The sequence below is a fragment of the Vulpes lagopus genome, chromosome 2 (assembly GCF_018345385.1).
Source record: "Vulpes lagopus strain Blue_001 chromosome 2, ASM1834538v1, whole genome shotgun sequence".
In the NCBI taxonomy this organism is placed as follows: domain Eukaryota; kingdom Metazoa; phylum Chordata; class Mammalia; order Carnivora; family Canidae; genus Vulpes; species Vulpes lagopus.
Genome location: NC_054825.1, coordinates 45,066,419 through 45,087,068, shown reverse-complemented (window position 1 = coordinate 45,087,068; position 20,650 = coordinate 45,066,419). Strand labels below are relative to the sequence as shown.

General features: G+C 40.6%; 1 protein-coding gene across 6 annotated transcripts in view; it reads left to right on the top strand.

Annotated features, from left to right (window-relative positions):
* The window catches only part of NEO1 (neogenin 1), a 234,951-nt gene that overhangs the window by 205,286 nt on the left and 9,015 nt on the right, over nucleotides 1-20,650 (top strand). For 3 of the 6 annotated variants that reach the window (XM_041742737.1, XM_041742738.1, XM_041742736.1), the window contains 8 exons: nucleotides 14-121; nucleotides 1,705-1,899; nucleotides 2,574-2,606; nucleotides 5,985-6,053; nucleotides 10,114-10,261; nucleotides 15,972-16,210; nucleotides 16,796-16,888; nucleotides 20,303-20,461. In XM_041742737.1, coding sequence (XP_041598671.1) covers nucleotides 14-121; nucleotides 1,705-1,899; nucleotides 2,574-2,606; nucleotides 5,985-6,053; nucleotides 10,114-10,261; nucleotides 15,972-16,210; nucleotides 16,796-16,888; nucleotides 20,303-20,461 — 1,044 coding nt within the window. The remainder of the gene's footprint in view (nucleotides 1-13; nucleotides 122-1,704; nucleotides 1,900-2,573; nucleotides 2,607-5,984; nucleotides 6,054-10,113; nucleotides 10,262-15,971; nucleotides 16,211-16,795; nucleotides 16,889-20,302; nucleotides 20,462-20,650) is intronic. The other 3 variants (XM_041742740.1, XM_041742739.1, XM_041742741.1) reach the window with 2 other exon arrangements.

Sequence of the window (20,650 nt, the reverse complement as noted above, 5' to 3'; positions counted from 1 at the left end):
TGTTATTTTGTAGTTCCTACTTCTCCACCCAAGGATGTGACAGTTGTAAGTAAAGAGGGAAAACCTAGGACCATAATTGTAAATTGGCAACCTCCGTCTGAAGCCAATGGCAAGATTACAGGTAAGATCCCTCTGAGTGTGTGTGTTCTCTGTTCCGATCTGGCAGAAGCATTCCAGCCCACTACTGTGTGGTTGGGAGAAGTGGGAGTCCAAAAGTTGGCTTGGTCATTCTGTGAAGCACAGGGGGTCATGATGGTCCTTGAAAGTGGACCAAAGGGGTACTGTTTGCTCATAGTAACGTAAGAATGGCTTGTCATTTGGTTGTTCTGACTCACTATGTGAAAGTCTGGTGGGCATTGTTACATTAGACAGTCTTTGGTTACAGTGGGAGCTTATGGACATACTTATTTTCATCAGAAAAACTGTTCTTTGGAGTTAAAGACCCTGCCTGATTCTACAGGGTAATACCCACCAAATAGATTCAGTTCTTTTAACCTAATGCCCCAAAAAGCCCATTAGACTTTTAATTCCGTATCCCCTCCACCCCCCGCAGGCCTGCTATTTCAGCTTTCTGTGTTCTAACACTAGAGTTAGAAGTTTCAGTTGGCCTAGGCCTTTGAAGGGACTTGGGATTTTTCCTTGGACGTCCAGAGAACTTTCCACAGTAGAGGACACTGTGCTTTCCTCAGCTTTATCAGGGAGGAAAGCCTGATGGGATTTAACTGTTAATTATTCCCCTCGGAACCTCTGCTCCATGTAAGTGTATGCTGAGGAACAGGAGGGTGCTCTCTGATGTTCCACTGTATGAACAACGGGGCTGAAAGCATTGAATAAGGAAAGCATTTCCTAATGTTATCCTGCTTCAACTTTCAGATAGAACTCCTTTCCATAATAAATCCCTGGTCTGTGTCATTGTTTAGGTTTTTGAACTTGTCTGTTCTGTAAGAGAATGAAGCATGACTTGGCTTAGATTACATTTTATCTTTAAAAACCAGTTAATGATGCAGTGCGTTTTTGTGCTGTGTGGATCAGGTAGGCTTGTGGTTGTCTCTTCTTGCCTCAGCCATGGAGAGTGAGTGCCCCCTGGTGGGAGTATCAGGTGATGTTTCACTGTGACTTGACCCACTTCAAGTCTGGAAGAGCCTTAATAAAGGTACCACCCACATCTCCCAGGCCTCCCTAGAGATTTGTTCTTAGGAAATCACATTGGCAGGAGCTAAAAGAGCATGTTGGACCAGTGTCTGTTTTCTTTTTTTCTTTATAAATTTATTTTTTATTGGTGTTCAATTTGCCAACATATAGAATAACACCCCGTGCTCATCCCATCAAGTGTCTGTTTTCAAAAGTGCTTTAACTGCAGATCGTTGATAGGGACATTATTCAGATATTAGGACATTGAAGCGATTGGATTGTTTTCCTTATATTTCTTTGCTTCTGAGAGTTCTTAACTCTATATTATTATCATAACCACTTTTATTGCCTCAGCTACTGATACAGATGATAACGTACAGCCTGACACTGTTGAAATTGTGGTTTCCTTTATATGGTGTTCAGTGCAGCATTTTGAATGCATTTTACCATTGGTCCTTAACCAATAACTGGTTCTCTGTTTGTATATGCTATAACGTATATCTTTATTGATTTTCTGATTCCAAAAGAAAAGGCAGGAATAAGATATCTTTTATCATTTCCTCCTTTGGACAGGTTACATCATATATTATAGTACAGATGTGAATGCAGAGATACATGACTGGGTTATTGAGCCTGTTGTGGGAAACAGGCTGACTCACCAGATACAAGAGTTAACACTTGACACACCGTACTACTTCAAAATCCAAGCTCGAAACTCTAAGGGCATGGGGCCCATGTCTGAAGCTGTCCAATTCAGAACACCTAAAGGTAAAACTCCACTGAACAGTGTTTTATTATATGTCTCTTTAGTGGGGCAGTGCTTATACATACCACTTTAGGATATAGAGACTATGAAGAATATAAGAAGCCCTGGTGATGAGCTTATGAGCCACAGTGTGAACATTTATCTCAAAATGATCCCTCACCCATTGACCACCAAATCAGTGCTCCCTGGGTTCCTGGTCTAACCGTATCACATACAAGGCTGTTCAAAGGCAGACGAATTGCAGTGATCTCAAAGTTCTTAGCAGTCACATCAGATGTGATTCTCTTGGTTCTCAGAATAATAGCATGTTACTGTGATGGATGATTCCCTTTCAACACATGCAGGCTCTTAACCTGAAAGGCTTATTCATGGAACTTTGTAGAGAGAAAAGACACTAACAGGGGAGCTTTGAAGAAAACACTAGATAAGAAAGTGAAGATAAAATACTGAAGGAAGTGAGCCTAGGAATAAAATTTAGTTGGGGCTTGAGTCTGTGGAAATGTGGAAACCGTGTTACAGATTTCTTTTCTGTTAGTACTGAAAGCAAGACTCAATTTGTAATTTGTTTGGAAGTTTGTGGGATTTTATTTTTTTCCTTTAAAAATTCTACTGGTCCCATCTTCAAAGCTTGTGATCCTTGCTCTTGTTTTTTCTTCCCCTGTGCTTGGCCTGTTAGCGGACTCCTCTGATAAAATGCCTAATGATCAAGGTAAATCAGTAGACAGCCTCTCTCTCCTTTCCCCTCTCTTGTGACCTATTATAACTAGCTTTTTGTTGTTTTTGTTTCTTTTTTTTGTTTTCTGAAAATCAGTACTGTGTGTTAAAATCCATATTATTTATTGGCCAAAGTGGAGTTGAGTCCATGTTTGTGGCACTTGGGGTATCTGAAAAGCTGGGGAATCTACTTAGGAGATACATAGGCAAGGAAAAACTAAGTAGAATAAATGGGGTTCTGTAGCTATTGGAAATTGGCAGTAAGTGTGGGTCAGTTTGTCCTCTGTACTAAGATACTGAAATTCTGTAATGATGATAGGTATTTGGACCATGATGAGAACAGGCATACCAACTTGTCGTATTTGTAGCATGTAGGATTGCATTAGTTCCTCTAAATGAACGGTTGTAGTCAAATTCAGCAAATACCTTATTTTCTTCCTCCCACAAAGAATCTACAGATTTACCCTCTTGAATTGTGTGACTCTGACAAAAGTAGTGCTATTTATTGTTACCATAAGCTTAATTCAGAGCTCTTTTTCTGTTTCTTCCCTTAAATATATCTGTTCATTTTAAAAGAGAAACAATTTAAATTGGAAACATAGGAAGCAGAGGCTTCAGTGTCACCATTCTCGAAATTGTCTATCAACATAGTTTTTCCACTGTAATTGCTATGGTGGAGAGATCACTGACTGTGGTTTTCATCTCTGGGGAGTCAGCCAACATTGGTATCTTTTCTGTACTGAGACCAATGAAAGTAAAGTTGATGGTTGCTTTCAAGGTTTAAGAGTAGTTTTTAGGGATCTCTGGGTGGCTCGGTGGTTTAGTGCTTGCCTTTGGCCCAGGGCAGATCCTGGAGTCCTGGGATTGAGTCCCACATCGGGCTGCCTGCATGGAGCCTGCTTCTCCTTCTGCCTGTGTCTCTACCTCTCTCTCTCTCTCTCTCTCTCTGTCTCTCTCATGAATAAATAAATAAAATCTTTAAAAAAAAAAAAAGAGTAGTTTTTAGAAATAAAAGTCTTGGGGCTCCTGACTGGCATAGTCAGTGGAGCATGCGACTCTTGATCTTGGGGTTGTGAGTTCGAGCCCCATATTGGGTATAGAGATTACTTTATAAAACCTTTTTTAAAAAAAGAAAGAAAAAGTCTATGAATCTTGTTAATGGCAAGGAGGAGTCAGAACTTGAGGTTGCATGTTTCAAGGGCTTTAGAAATGTATTTGCACTCAGTGAGTCTTTTATTGTATGTTGGAGAAACTGCAAACATGCTTGCGTGTATGTGTGAGGCACCCTAACGTTGGTAGACATTTTGACTTAAGTGTGAGAACAGAAAAATAACTATACTGTGTATGCACAGAGCATAAATGTGTTCATGGTCCTCCCCCTTACCCCTGCACCCTCTTCACCACCACCCCCCCCCTCCCCCAGCGCCGCTGCCTTTGCTGGATTAGCCAGAGTGCAGGTCTTATTTGTACCACACCTCCAGCCTTTTAAAATTCTTTACCCATAGTAATTTTTGATGTTTGGTTAATCCTTGGAATTTCTTGTTCATAGGTTATAGGTTATATTTAACCTATAGCATTAGAAAAAATGCTGGGAAATACAAGAATTAGACCAACCAGTTTATTAGCAAAATATGTTCTTTGGCAATTATTTATATAATATGATACTCTGGATAGTTGGGCTTACATGTGGGCTACCCTGAAAAATAAGCACACTTAAATCTGAAGACCCTTACAAGTGCTACGTCATCTCCTCCAACTAGACCTCATCATAGTGAAAAGAACTACTGGAATCATAACATACGGTGTGTACCATTTATTTGTGAGGAATGATGGCCATGGACGTAAGGGGATGAAGTAACAAGTATAGACAACAGAAAAGGGATCAGGGACTGTGAGTTAAATATGCCCTTTCCAATACCCAGCAACTTCCATTACTTTGGGAGTTTTGAGCTTCTGGAAACATAGAAATCATTGTTTTCATCTCTGTATTTGTTCTGTTAAATGAACTATACACAGAAACATTCAGATTTTAATTTTTCATTTAGTCTGACTCTGGTAATTTATCGAAGTACTTGACATTAGCTGTAATGTTTTATAGAAACATCTAGTTTATGCATTTCTGGTCAAGCTTTATTTGTAGAAATAACTCATTTATGAGTGTTTTCTGAAGCTTCATGCTCTGTGCCTCTGCAAAGGGAAAGATTATATTCTTCCCTAAAGATTTTATTCTATTTGTAATAATAGTAGCTAATATTTGTTTAACGTTTGCTATGTGTCAGGCAGGATTCAAAATATTTTATAGGAGTAAATTTCCATTTAATCCTCAGTACAATTTTGTGAAGTAGATACCATTATCATTGCTGCTTTGCAATGAAGAAACTGAACCCCAGAAATAATAAATGACTTGCCAGAAGTCAAGTACGTGATAGGCTAATATTCAGGTGCAGGCAGTGTACTATATTAACCACAAGGAGCAGCTTTGACTTTGCAATTCTTTCACACTTCTTCGGGAGGAATCCAAACCTTGGATTGATGAATACCTTTGCTGTACTGGGAAAGGACTCCTTATATTTGCTTTACCCAAGCAGCTTTTTTTCTATACTCATGAAGAACAAAATTCAGGATGGAGAATATGAATGACTAAAATACTGGTCTTTGTGTTTTATGAAGTCTGTTTGTGAGGTGGTCCCAAACCTAAGATCGGCAGCCTCGCTCATTATATTTTATGATGATGGATTAGGAGAGAGAGTGCTTGGTGAGCAACAAAAGGGAAGACTTTGTTTTTCCATTCTTGGGTATTCAGGTAACTGAACAGGAACCAAAAACCCAACTTGAACTCCGTGTGTCTTCCTGCTCCTACTTAGGATATCTTTATATTGGAAAAGGCACCTTTATAAGTTGAGGAAAATATCCAAACAGTACTGACACCTACTAGGAGATCATCATGGCCAGGTCCTTTGGAAAAGTGCACTTCTGTAATGCAGAAGTCAACCTAACTGGTCCCTTGGTTCCTTTTCTGGGAGAAGCTACTTTTGCCATAAGCACCCTGTGCAGTTTGCAGGAGCTGTTTCTTGGGCAAGAGAAATGGGTGTGTTCCCACCTTATGAACAGCAAGTGGCAGTCCAGTTACATGCTAGCTACAGCCATGGACCAAGGGTGTCAGCCTTTCAGATGCCTCATTGTGTAGAAAGCTATACATACTGTTTGCTTTGCACAGCCTATTTTGTCCTCTCTTGTTTATGTGCTACTTCATTTTCTCATGGTCAGAGTAGACTGAAAATATTTTTTTGTAGAAAACACTCACTAGCTATGAAGTGGACTCGTCACACCAATGGCTTGGGTCATTACTGACATGATTTCTTTTCTTCTCCAGCCTCAGGGTCTGCGGGAAAAGGAAGCCGGCTGCCAGACCTGGGATCTGACTACAAACCTCCAATGAGTGGTAAAGCCTTTCTTATGGCTTTTTGGCCCATGGTGGGCATGACATGTTTCTCCTTGAATCCCAAAATGTCTTTGTAGCTACTTTGTGGTGGGTTGTAGCACATTACCTATTTCTTTCTATTTAGTAGTATTAACTTTAGGCATTTTCTGGCAAAAGTTTGCTGAATTACTGCACATCCTTTCATTATAGGATCCATAAATAAAATGGTCTCCCCATATACCCAACTTAAAATAAGATTAATTCTAAACAAATGAGTTTCCTTTTGCCCACTGCCTGCCTCTAGAAAAGAATTAGAGTCTTGCTTTCAAAAATAAACTCTCTAATGAGATTATCCATCCCCTAGAGCAAGCCAAAGAAATGCTTCAGAATCATGAATTTCTCCCCACACTGCTTATCCCAGTGTTTTTAATTTAGGAATTCTGAAAACTTCTTCCACTCTCCTAGCCAGCCTAAGAGCTGGTGCCTTCTAATTACTTAAATGATGGCACCTTCTTCTCTATAGAACTTCATTGTTTGTAAGTTACTTTCACACCTGAAATTACATTTAGTCCTTCTAACACAGTGAAATGGGGAGAACTGATATTCCCATTTTATGCACTAAAAGACTCAGTGAAGTAATGTGCCTGGATCCACCCATTAATTATGGAAGTCCTACAACCAAAATCCAGATCTTCTGACTCCTGATTATGACTTTTCCATCATCACACACAGCCTGAAAAGCCTGGGGTTCTGTACCAGATGTGGGAATCTGAGTCCTAGGCTGATTTCCAGGATTCTGCACTTTTCTTCCTGGGAGGTGTGTGTATTGTACTTACATGCTGTCCACAGTAGAATATTCAAGGCCATGAGAAACACAACTGTTTCCTTGTCTTTTCTTTCATACATACATTCATTCATTCACACGTTTTTAAAGGTTCTGGCTCTATGTAACAAGCTATGGGAGCAAAAGGAGTAGCAAACCAGCCAACAGAGAAAAGGGAAAGCTTCATAGAGGTGATGTCTGACCCAGATATGAAGGGATGCGTGGAAGATGGCTAAATGTCAGGGGGTTGGACATTTCAGGAAGCACTAACAGCACGTGCAAAAGCATGGCAGCAAAAACAGCCGGTTCTCTCCAGGGATCACACTGTCTGGAGACAGGAAAAAGATTCTCACATTAGAGAAGGTGGTAGGTCAGAACCAGCTTGCCAAAAGCTCAGGTACCAGTGCTACAAAATGTGAGCTTCTGGGAGGCCTGGGTGGCTCAGCGGTTGAGCATCTGCCTTCAGGTCAAGGCGTGATCCCAGAGTCCCGGGATCGAGTCCCACATCGGGCTCCCTGCGTGGAGCCTGCTTCTCCCTCTGCCTGTGTCTCTGTCTACCTCTCTCTCTCTCTCTCTCTCTCTCTCTCGTAAATAAATAAAATACTTTTTAAAAAATATGTGAGCTTCATCCTGTACATAACACGTGTAAGGTACCTTTTACCATGAGTAAATTATGACTTCCGTTTATTGAGTACTAAGAGTTACTACTCTAGTGAATGAAGAGGGAGTTGGGGGCTCAGATTATGAAGTCAGAGAGAGTGGTTAAGAAGCTGTTGCCATAGTCCAGATGAAGTTTTAGAAATGGTCTATCATAAATGTTCTTGGCAGGACATGCTCCCTTGGCAGCTCTTAATCACTCTTCCATGGGAGCCTTTGGTCCTCTCAGAAGTTAGAAGTCAAGGGCAGCACAGGTGGCTCAGCGGTTTAGTGCTGCCTTCGGCCCAGGGTGTGATCCTGGAGTCCTGGGATCGAGTCCCGCATCAGGCTCCCTGCATGGAGCCTGCTTCTCCCTCTGCCTGTGTCTTTGCCTCTCTGTCTCTCTCTCTCTCTCTCTGTCTCTCTCTTTCTCATTAATAAATAAAATCTTTTAAAAAAGAAAAAGAAAAAAAATTTAATTTAAAAAAAAAAAAGTTCAAAGTCAAATGCAGTTAGATGGGAATTCACCTCTGCTGAATACAAGCAAGAACTGCCACCACCTCCTCTGCTAGCCTCTGCATCCCAGCTTCCAGCCTCTGATTTGCAGCACCTGCCCCACCACATACCCTACCCAGGAACTCAGCATTGCTATTAATAGAAGTTCTGTGTAAAGCCCCAATATAGTCTAATTTTATTGGTCCCTAGTTCTGTAGTCATGACAAAATATAAAAATGTTATTTATTAAAGATCAATATGTACAACTTTGTCTGCTTACCTTTTTCTCAGAAATGAGGAATAAAAATGATTGAACCAGATGGAGAAGAATAAGCTCTTAAGCCTTCCGGAATCATCCCAGATTTAGCACTGTGCTTAGATGTAGCCTATAAAAATCATACAGTCAAAAGTTGGAAGGTCCGCTAATACAGTGTCAATAAGTATAGTTTGAATTAGATCGTAAGGTTATGAAGAACCAAGGTTATATTTGGGAATCACTTTAGGAACTTTTTTAAAACACAGATTCCCAAACCATATCTTCATGTTAGGAATTTCTTCCACAGTGTCCCAGACTGGTAGAATGATTCTTCTTAAGCACTTCTAGAAACTAAACCCTCATTACTTGGTTAGCTTATCTGTTTTGTACAGCTCTGTTACATAGGAGAGAGAGAATAACTGGAAGGAAAGATACCAGGTGCCTGTGGTAGTCAGAGCTGTGTGGTGGGATTTCCCATATTGTCTAATGTAAGTATGTGTAACTTTTGTAATGAGGTGGGAAGCAAAAAAAAAAAAAAAAATGTGTTTCAGAAAGTAGAAGAGCAAGAATTAGGATAGAGGCAGATTAGGGCAGCTCGGGGGCCAAGCAGTTGAGCACCACCTTGGCCCCAGGGTGTGATCCTGGAGACCCGGGATCGAGTCCCACATCAGGCTTCCTGCATGGAGCCTGCTTCTCCCTCTGCCTGTGTCTCTGCCTCTCTCTCTCTCTCTCTCACTGTGTGCCTATCATAAATAAATAAAAATAAAAAAAAATTAAAAAAAAAACAAAAACAGAAAACAGGATAGAGGTAGATTATAAAAGGCCTTAATACAAAGCTTGGTCCTCCTCCTGTAAGCAATGGGGAAATAATAACTGGAAGAAAAAAGAAGAAAAGCTAAACTTCCTCAAGGTCTTAAATGATCTGGCCTCTGGACACACATGTCTGTCTTTTTTCTGCTCGCTTGCTTCCCTCTAACTCTGCACTTTTCTTCTTGAGCAACACTGACTGCCTTTCTCTTCCTTGAAGCTCATTCCTAAGCTCATTCCTGCCTTAGGATCCTTCCACAAGCTGTCCCCTCTCTTATTCTTCCTCCAGATCTTTGTATGGTGGGACCTTCCTTGTCATTCAAATCTGAGCTCAAATGCCATTTCCTCAGAGAAGCTTTTTCCAACCACTCAATCTAAAATAGCCACCCAGTCACTGTGTGTCATATTCCCTCATTTTATTTTTTTATGGCTCTTATTACTAATAATTTCTTATTTGTTTATTTTTCTGCCCCCATCCCAGAAGCTACATCTTTGTTGTTCACTGTTGCATCCTTAGTACCTAGAACAATGTCTGGCACTTAACTACTCAGTAAATACTTGTCAAACTAATCCACATGTACAGACCTACTTTTTTCTGAAACTGAATAAGAGAATTAACTTTGCAAAGACTATATTTATAAAAACAGACTGTATTGTGTGTGTGTGTGTGTGATCTCAGACATCTATATGTGGGAAAAAACTTAAGCTTGTTGTGACTATATATTTTTTAAATGCTTTTGAAAGTCAGAAAACTAAATGATTTACAATTGGTGTTTTATAAGCCAAATTTATGCATAATATAACAAACACCAGGGGGCAGGCCCTTTCTTTGAGTAAAATGTTTAGTATAATTTGAGAAGCTGTTATTGAACTCCAGGTTTGTGCAAGGCACTGTGTTAAGAACTGTACACAGTGCAGAAACCTGGCTCTCTAAATTACATGCACACTTGTATACAAGGTGATGAGTGTATTACAAAAAAGCTCCATGAAGTTTCCATACTCTGAGTGTGTGCAATTTTGGGAATTCTCTAACACTAACAAATGTATTGGTTCTCCCTGTACAGGTAGTAACAGCCCGCATGGAAGCCCCACCTCTCCCCTGGACAGTAGCATGCTGCTGGTCATCATTGTTTCTGTTGGCGTTGTCACCATTGTGGTGGTTGTGGTCATTGCTGTCTTTTGCACCAGGCGCACCACCTCTCACCAGAAAAAGTAAGGAGCCCTAAATGTAACCCATGATTTTTGCTATGTATTCTTTCGCTTCTGTGTGACTTCTGTATTTGGATTTGTACAAAGAGATAAAACATAGAATATAATTTATCCTTGAACAATGTGGGGATGTGGTACTGACCCCCCAAGCAATCAATAATCTGTATATAAATTTTAATACCCCCAAAACTTAACTACCAATAGCCTACTATTGACAGAAAGCCTCACTGGTAACATAGAGTGTTGATTAACACCTATTTTGTATGTTATATATTATATACTGTATTCTCACAAAAAAGAAAGCTAGAAAAAAGAAAAGGATTAAGGAAATCATAAGGAAAATACATTTACAGTACTATACTGTATCAAAAAAAAGTCCACATGTTGCTACTAAACACATACCTTCACCCTGGCCCTAACCCTAATCCTAGATGTGAAAAGTGGGTTTCTGAACACATGGTAAAAAAAGCTGAGAAGCACCCTAGTTGTTCTGGAGAAGACCCCAAATATTTAAGAATTGGTGATATTTCTGAAAATGGATATAAAGGTAAAGATAAAAACTGAAGAGACAATTGAATATCTATTTAAAGAGTATTTAGAAACCCAAATCTCTTCCTTACCTCAGCCCAGTAGATGGCTGCCATGTCTGTTCTTACCCAAGAAGTCTGGGGTTTTATTCTCTGAAGAGGTCTCTGAACTGTAGGATATCAGACACATACACTCATCCAAATCCTAAACCCTGACCCTACACCTAACCCTCTGGAGAGGTCTCTGAATTGCAGGATCTTAGGTACATACCCTCATGCTGACCCTAACCCTAACCCTAGAAATGAAGGGAAAAAAGGAAGATGTGGTATTTATATATACAATGAACTATTACCCAGCCATAAAAAAGGGAAATCTTGCCATTTGCAACTATGTGAATGGAGCTAGAGAGTAGTATGCTAAGTGAAATAAGTCAGAGAAAGACAACCATATAATTTTCACTTGTGTGGAATTTAAGAAGTAAAACAAGTTTAAAAGGGTCAGGGGAGAGAAAGGCCAACCAAGAAACAGATTCAACTATAAAGAACAAACTGGTGGTTACCAGAGGGGAGGTGGATGGGGAAGGGATGAAATAGGTGATGGGAATGAAGGAGGGCACTTGTGATGAGCACTGGCTGTTTTATGGAAGTGTAGAATCACTATATTGTACAACTGAAACTAATATTACACTGTAGGCTAACTAACTGGAATTTAAATAAAAACTTTTTTTAAAAGTCTGCATGTAAGTGGACCCCCCCCCCCATTTAGTCCCATGTTGTTCAAGGATTAACTATACATGAAAAGTGATGTTTTAAATATTTTGAAGGGAAATGCAGAATAGTTCTTCTTATTAAATGTATATTAGTGTTCTGGCAGGAAAGAGGAAGCACACTCAAAAGGGGTGAAAGGAAGTTTAATAAAGGGACCATTTACAGAGTCATTGGTAGGCTTAGGAGACAATGCAGAGATGTTCAAGGCCCAGCAGCAGTGATAGGCCACTGTCACCCTTAGGCCTGAAAGGGCGTGAGGTCTTTCTGAAGAAGAGAACCCTGTTCAGAGGTCTGAAGCAGTAGGAGAGGGCTTCCTAACAGGAGCTAGGTGTGGTAGTAGAAATGTAGCCTCTGCCAACCTCTAGCCCAGCAGGGAAAGGACAGGATAAAAACCCCTCCTACACTCGTCTCTTGGCTGTGTCTTCGGTTGGCCAAATCCATTGGAAGCCAGGAGCAGGGTTGCCAAGTAAAGCAGATCGAGTTCATTTAACTCAACCTCTCAAGTCACAGAGCCAAGTAGAGGATAGATCTGGAGAGGGAAGTGGACTGTGTCCAGCCTTACTGGTAGCTGCTTTGGAGTACTGTTTGTGTGTGCACATGGTGAGCCAGATGCACAGGAGTTAGTGGGTATACTTAAAGGCTTTTTCATGGTACAAATGCCACCTGAAATGAAATAAAACTACAGACCTCTTATTCTACATCTAAATTTAAGAATATTTTCAAGGGGTGCCTGGGTAGCTCAGATGGTTGAGCTCTTAGTTTCAACTCAGGTCAAGATCTCAGGGTTGTGAGATAGACCCCCACATCATGCTCCATGGTCAGTGCAGAGTCTGAGTTTCTCGTTCCCTTTTCCTCTGCTCTTCCCTCACACACACACACACCCCACCACCGTCTGCTCATGCACTCTCTAAAATATATTTTTAAATCTTTAAAAAAAAAAAAGTTTAGGACTGGCGGGGTCCAGTTGGGGGTCAGTTGGGGAGGTATACTGCTTTAGTAAATTAGAAAGGCTCATTTATAATTGGCATATCGGATTAAATGGCTGCTCCCCCTGAACTCCTCTGGGATGTTGAGAGTTGTGGTCATTGTCTAGAGCAGATAGTGAGGTAATTCAGTTATAATACTGCTTAATAACAGCCTACACTCCTCAACTTGAGAGAATCCCTGACCTAGACCACTTTCAACTCACATGTAGTATCTCGACAAAGAGACAGATACCAAAAATAAAAAGATTGCCGAGTTACCCCTAATAGCAAAAAACACATTATGGGCAATAAAATGACTTTAATAGCAGGACCCTAGAAAATCATAAGATGGAGATATTGCTCCATAAAAGAGAAAGACAAGTTCATGTCAGTGTTTGTGATTATCCCTCAGAATTCCCCTGCCCAAGGCAAGATGCATGTGTTTAATAACAATAAATATGTTTGTTTTCAATTCAGAGAACAAGTACAGGCTACCTTTTTACTGCTGCTGGTGATGGTTCTGTGTCCCCTTGTATAGGTTATGTTAGGTTTTTAATATTTCTTTGGCCTACCACAAAATAGCTTTCTGTAGCTTGCATTGCATCTCTTTTCCGAGGGACCGGGGGCTCCTTTTATAAACTTCCTGATCTCTGCCTCTTACACCTCTACCGGTCTCCTTTTGATTATGGAAAATTGTTTCTCTTAAAAGCATCAGAGATGATGTTATTTCTACTCTAGAACTTTTCTGCAAGCTTCTTTGTTGTGTTTTTTGTTGAAAGATCTTATTTATTCGTGAGAGACACAGAGAGAGGCAGAGGCATAGGCAGAGGGAGAAGCAGGCTCCCTACCTGGAGCCTCATGTGAGACTCGATCCCAAGACCCTGGGATCATGCCCTGAGCCAAAGTCAGATGTTCAACCACTGAGCCACTCAGGCGTCCCTCCGCAAGTTTCTTTGTTTGGCATTTCAAATTTATCTGCTCTTATGAACTTGGCTTTATATCTAGGTTCAGAAATCTTGATATCTTTATTTGTATTTGAATCTGCAAATCTGCAAAAGATTTGGATCCTTTTGCTTAAAAGAATTGTATCGAGTCTTCATGGGGCTTTCCCTCCCCAGCTCCCAGTGACCATCTTTTCTGGTGTTGCGTAAACCACCAAAAAATACATGGGAGCTTTTCTTCTTACTTTTCTTCCTCTCTGATATCTGAAGTACCTCCCGCTTTACTTGTAGCTGTTTATATACTCACAACCTCAAGCTTGACAGCATTTAGGGCCTAGCCCCTCATTGCTTCTCAACATAGTCCTTATTAGCTACCTCACCCTCAGCAGGTGAGAACTACCTCCGGTGCCACCGTGCAGTCCAACACCTTCTTCAGTGTACTTCCTCCTACCTGAAGCCAGCTCTCCATTTAACCTCTGGATCTTGGTGGCTCTCATCTTTCTAAGACCTTATACTTGCTGTTACCACCTCTCCAGCACAGGTAACCTTTCACTCTCTTGGCTTTGTCCCTTTAGCAGTTAAGTGTGCTCAAACCTCTTTCATCTTAAGAAACTACAATTATAACCCTTACTCCGCTGCCTTGTCCTTACCACTAGCTGTTTATAAACCTGTCCTTCCCTTTGCTACAGAATTTCTTGATTACTGTATACACTCGTCCATTCTTTCATTGTACTCACACTTCAGTTCTTGTCAATCTGGATTCTGCTCCTGGCACTTTACCAAAATTGGTTTTGCTGAGGACCTCCATATTGTTAAAGCCAGCAGACATTTTTTAGTCCTTGTCTTAATCTCTCAACAATATTTAACTCAACTACTCCTTCCTTCTTGAAACATTCTCTTCTGTATGTCATGATTTTATGTTTTAACAGCTCCTCCTATCTACCTAGCTATCAAACCTTCCTCAGGACCTGGTCCTAGACTTACTTCTCCCTCTGTACTCTCCCCCAGTAATACCTACTCCCATGGCTTCATTTACTATCTTCATTCCAGTTACTCTGTATTTCTATTTCTAGCCAAGGCCTCTCTTCTGAGTCTCAGAGTTGCACGCCCAGTTGTCTCTTCTGCATTTCCACTCGAATGTCTCAAAGGTACTCAACAGATTCAAGACAGAATTTATAATCTTTTCTGTCAAGCCTGCTTCTACCTCATTGATTCCAGTGTTAGGAAATGGCTTAGCTTCAAACCTTGTCATCATCATCTGCTCCTCTTACTTCTTTACTCCCACCCCACCCCACATCATTTATTCACCAAGTCTTATCATTGCTGCCTCTTGAATAACTGTCAAATCTGCCTCTTCTCTCCATTCCACAGTCCTAGAGCACCATCAGCCATGGCTAAGACTGTTGCAGTAGCATCCTAGCTGGTCTCCCGTTCTGTCCCCTACCCCATAAATCCCTTCTTCACACCACAGTTGGTATAAATTTTTAACTCAGAATTTATTTCCTTACTCTCCTGCTTAGAATCATGTAATGATTTCTCATTACTCATAGAGGGAAGTTAAACTCTTGACATCTCTCTAAAAACCCTTTATGATCTGGGCTACCTTTCCAGCATCATTTCATATCATTCTCCATATGATTCACTATGCTTCAACCACTCAGAACTTCTTACAGTCCCTCTGATATACAGGCTGTTGTGCTCTGCTTTAGGGCTTTGATATAAGCTGATTTCATCTGGAAAGCATCTTCCACCCTTCCCCCTTTAAGTCTTAACTTCAGTGTCACCTCTTTCTCCAGGTTTGTCCTATCCACTGTATACCAGCTATTAAGAGATAACTATAACACTTGGCATTTCATTAAGCTCAAAATATTTTAAAATAATGAGTTAAACATCTGTCTTTCTCACCTGATGAGAATGCTGAGGGCACAGCATTCCAGTATAGGGATTGACCAATATTCATTGGATACCTAATAAATGCTTATTGAGTGGGTGAGTGAGTGTTGAGTGAGTGAATGAAGAAATTAAGGCATAAAGAAGTAGACACTGTCGTCTGCATTCTTGACTTTACCCATTTGGTAGTCCTGGTACGGGTTACCTGAAATGTTCCCTTCCTCTTGTATAAGCCACAAACTCTGCCTCTGTTCCATTGTTATATTTCTAATTGACATTCTCTCTGTTGATTGGAACTTGAGGAGAAACCTGCTTTAGAATAATTTAATTTTAAGATGCTGTCTAGTGTGTTGATAAAAATAATTGTAAAAAGTAGGCACAGGCAAGTAGTTGAATATGTCCTTATATGTATCTTTAAATATGTGGGGACAAAGCAGAGATACATTTACTGTTCCCAGTAAACTTCTTACCCCTGTTTTCTGTTGTCTTGTTGTTTGTGTGTTTTTAGTTTCTGCCTTTGCTTGAAGCATCTCTCAGAGGGCAGTTTTAATTATTCAAGCCTTTTCATAAATAAGTTCCAAAGAATTACTTTAAAAAAACACCCTCTTAAATTTGTGCCTAGGAAACGAGCTGCTTGCAAATCAGTGAATGGCTCCCACAAGTACAAAGGGAACTCCAAAGATGTCAAACCCCCTGACCTCTGGATCCATCATGAGAGACTGGAGCTGAAACCCATCGATAAGTCTCCAGACCCAAACCCCATCATGACTGATACTCCAATTCCTCGTAACTCTCAAGATATCACACCAGTTGACAATTCCATGGACAGCAACATCCATCAAAGGCGGAATTCATATAGAGGTGCAGGTTGTCCCCAGATGTGGGGAAACTATTTCCATTTAAATCATTTTCCATTTCCTACAGTTGCCTGAATTTGGTGATTCCTATATGAGGTTAGGTTTAAAGAATTGTGTATTGTGGAATTTGGTCAACATCTGATAAAAATAGATAGCTTGGGGGGAAAAAGCTTATTATAGGGGAGAGGTTCTGTACCCAGATGAGACAGCCTTCTAGATATGTTAGGTGTCTTCTCATGTGTCACCAACTTGATAACTGAAGCATTTGAGTCAACCGAGCCTATGCCTCTGTTTATCTTATCCCTTCATTTGGAGTCCACTTCTCATTGTGCTGATCAGAATGTTCTTGGTTTGGATGCTCTTACTCACAAACACCACACTGAAGCATGGTAGGCAGCATTGTGTCAACTGCACCTACTCCTGTAATGTGCTACTGACCATTTTCTTCTTTTTTCACTTCCTGCAGAAACACCTTATCCCATTATATTGTTTGTGAGTCCTGAACCCTCCACTGGAAATGTTTTACTTCTGAGGCTGCTTAGTGGCCTAGGACACATGCTTATAACTAACCTCCATGTTTGATGTCTAGGGCATGAATCAGAGGACAGCATGTCTACACTGGCTGGAAGGCGGGGAATGAGACCAAAAATGATGATGCCCTTTGACTCCCAGCCACCCCAGCGTAAGTTAAAAGTCTCTCATTTCCCCTGTGCTGCCAATCTACCCAGTCATTCTGGGGAACCACTATGAACGATCTCTTTGACTTTACTTGATCCTGACACAAAAGCTGACCTACCAAAGCTCTGGCACCTTGAGCAAGAAATACCAAACACTTTCATATTCTGCAGTTAACATTATTCTTGAGATTATTATTCTTCAGATAAACAAGCTAAAAAGCCAACTACCCTAGTCTCCCAGGGTTAAATACTGAGGCACAGTATTTAACAGAGAAGTAACCAGTCCCCCTAACAGTGTGCATAGCATCTCCACAGTAGGGATGGAGCTGGAGCTCAGGATGTCACAGTATTCCTTAGACTTCCTGATACACATTCAGTGTTGATGGGCATCTGTCATTATTTTTAATTGGTGGACTTTATATTTTAGAGAATTTTAAGCTTATAGAATGGAGTTTTTAAAAGAAAATTTTCCTACCTTATCTGATCATGCCTCACTTTGATAAGCATAAAAGCTACCTGGCCTCCTTTAATCATATTTTAAATTTAAAGTAAGTTAAATATCATGATTGGAAACCAAAAAAACAATAGAACAAACAAATTCTTTTTTTCCAAACTACTGTGTCTTCTCTCTTGTCACTGTTTTCAAGGTAGGGAAGCCATCAGACTACCTAGCACAGTGGAGCTTTCAGGTGCAGGTCCCCTGTGTGCCCTCCTAGAGTGAAAAGGCCATCTGCCAACTAATAGCAAGTTTTTAAAGTTTTATACCATAAGTATTTACTGTAAGCTGAACAGGTGCCCAGTAAGCCGAACACAGATACCTAGATTCAAATCCTGAAAGCATCCACTAGATCACTTTTCTGTTTAACCTAAATGAGCTTTTGAATTTTTTATTCATTTAAGATAGCCTATTTCAAGAACTCTCAGCCACCTCTCTTTCGACAAGTGAGAGAGATTGAAATGATCACAGGTAGCCTACACACAAAGAAGTGAGCCATGGCTCCTTATACTTGGACACTGGTGAAACGCCCAAGTGTGTAAATGCACACACGCGCACAGTGTCTCACACACTGTGCACAGACATGTAGGCATTAGATTCTGAAAGTCAGCTTTGAAAGAGAAAGAGCTAATTCATTACTAGGTTATTTCTGCACAAAGTAGGGACTGTGATGAAAAAAGGACCTGACCCCAGAAGCTTGAAAGGGAAAAACATGGTTTTCTTCTCATAAGAGGTACCCTGGCTAGGGTCCCAGGGCTACAAACATTGACTGAAAAGAGTAAATCCATTCCAGTTGCCTTTGATGTATAGCAAGATGGTAGCTTGACTGTTTGTTTTGTACAAGATTTTAGTTTTTACTTGAACTGGCTTATTTTTAAATGTTAAGGAGAAAAGATATGTTGTACCAGATGGTATCAGTTATTTTTTTCTCTTTTTCTTTTTTTGGGGATGGGGAGTACACATAAATATACAGTATTCTTTAATTTGTGCCTCAGTATTTAAGTGAGTGAGTGGAATCTTTAATTCAAGAATCTGAAACCAGGTACTCTGATACACTTGTGACCTTCAGGTTTTGAGATCCCCTTTTCCCCACGTGGCTCCACCTTTTTCTCAAGCTGGGGTTCCCTGGAGTCTGTCCCACTATTCACCTACCCAGCCTTCAGATGAGCACTGCTGGGGAGAGCTTGCCAACATTGGGCTGAGGTTCAGTCAGCCTTGTAAAAGGCCTTGCTCAGAAGTTCCAGGACCCCAGGCAGCTGACAGCCACCGATTGCCAGCCATGTTCTAAGCAGGCACTTTCACGTTGTCTTCTTTTTTATTTACCCAATTTGGAAAGACTGGAAATGCCTTTAAAAAGAGAAAGTCAATTTTGTTTTTCTGTGTCAGAGTCCTACATACCTAGAAGGCTTTTCAGGTTGTACTTCCTAGGTAAAAGTCAGGAGGCTTCTTCTGCCCTGGACTTAATTCTGGAAAACACTGATGCTGAAGCTCCCCTCTTCTAAATCCCCTTCTCATCCCCTAAAGGAGATGCTGATCCCCAGACTCCCCTGAAACCTCCTCTGCCCACTTTTCCAAGTTTTATTCCAAAAGACCACCTGAGCCTTCTGGTCTCTGAGAGCAGGGAAAGCCCCTGTTTTGTGTCCCAGGCCTTAAGGAAAAAAAGGACACTCCAGGGTCCTTGGTTGGTTGTGCCATCTGCTTGTCTGACAGGTGGCCAGGTTAGGAAATAGCTGGAGAATTAAAGTGTCTATTTTGTTGACTAGGATTTTTTCTTCACCAGAGTAATGTTGAGTAGCCCCACAGAGATCTAGGGAGATCCTTGGTGACAGAGACATTTAATAGACTCCAAAGGCTAATTAAGTTTTATCACAGTTTGTGAAGTTCTTGGCTTAGAGGACAAAAAAGATCCCCTGTGTTCCTAGTCAGCCCCAGCTCTTTGCCTATTAGAGGGGTTTAGAGCTGTCCATGTTGGTTTTAAACATTCTGTTTCTAAAACTACTCTAAGGGAGTACCTAAGAGAAGCTTATTCCCCAACCGGGCTTCTGATTTTGTTTGTTTGCATCTTTAGGATTGATAATGAAGCCTCATTAAAGAAGTGTTTTGTCTTCATAGAAAGTTGTATATGGAATATCTGTGTGGAAATTTGGATTTGTTAGCAAAATACAGCAAATTTAATTCCTTAACCATTGTGGGAAGGAAGGAGGCAATTAGGAAAGATCCATTTATATTTTAAAATGTGAATGAATGTGGCTGAGCTCCCAGACTAGAAGCAGTAAGAGATGGTGCCATGGGCCTGTGTTTCATGCTTTCATACTAGACTGGAGTTCAGTTCTGTTTGAGTTCCTTTTAAGATATGAAAACTGATTAAACAGCTACTCATCCATTCAGCCTAAATACCTATCACATGCCTCATTCAACAATAAGAAAAAACAGAACATATTAGGAATATACTCAAAGGAAAAGAAACTTTTTTAGCAGGAGAAAAAATAATAGAAACCTAACCATCATTTGTTTGCTTATGGATTTATATTTTGTGACATATTCAAATGGATATTTGTAATATATCGTGTAATCCATATTTATTGTAGAAGAATTGGAAAATACAGATAAACCAAAAGAAATTTTTTTAACTCCTGACCACACTTCCCCACAAGATAATCCCAGTAACATTTTAGTACATGTTCCTTAGAGGTTTTTTTTATGTGTGTACGTATGCATAGGAGCATGTTAATTTAAAAAAAAAAAAAAAGAAAGAAATGTAACATCCATGGCTGATTGTTCACATCCAGCCAGCTGCCACCTAGAAGCCAAGGAAATGGTTGTACTGCATGGGAGGGACAAGGGTGGCTTTGCTCTTGAACTGTGACTTGTGTGTGTCTGTGCAAGCATGTTAAGCACTTCTCTGTCTTGTGTTCATCCACAGCTGTGATTAGTGCCCATCCCATCCATCCCCTCGATAACCCTCACCATCATTTCCACTCCAGCAGCCTCGCTTCTCCAGCTCGCAGTCATCTCTACCACCCGGGCAGCCCGTGGCCCGTTGGCACATCCCTGTCCCTTTCAGACAGGGCCAATTCCACAGGTGAGAGATGAGGCTCGAGCCCCAGATGGAAAGCATTCCAAGAGTTGGCAAGCCAAAATGGGGAAGGACTTGCCCTGCTTAGAAGGATTTGGAATTTTTCCGTGTTGTTTATGTATCATAACATTTCTGTTACCGACTCAAATGTATTTCTGTAAAATTCACCCCGTCTTTTTTTCTCCCTAAGTTGGT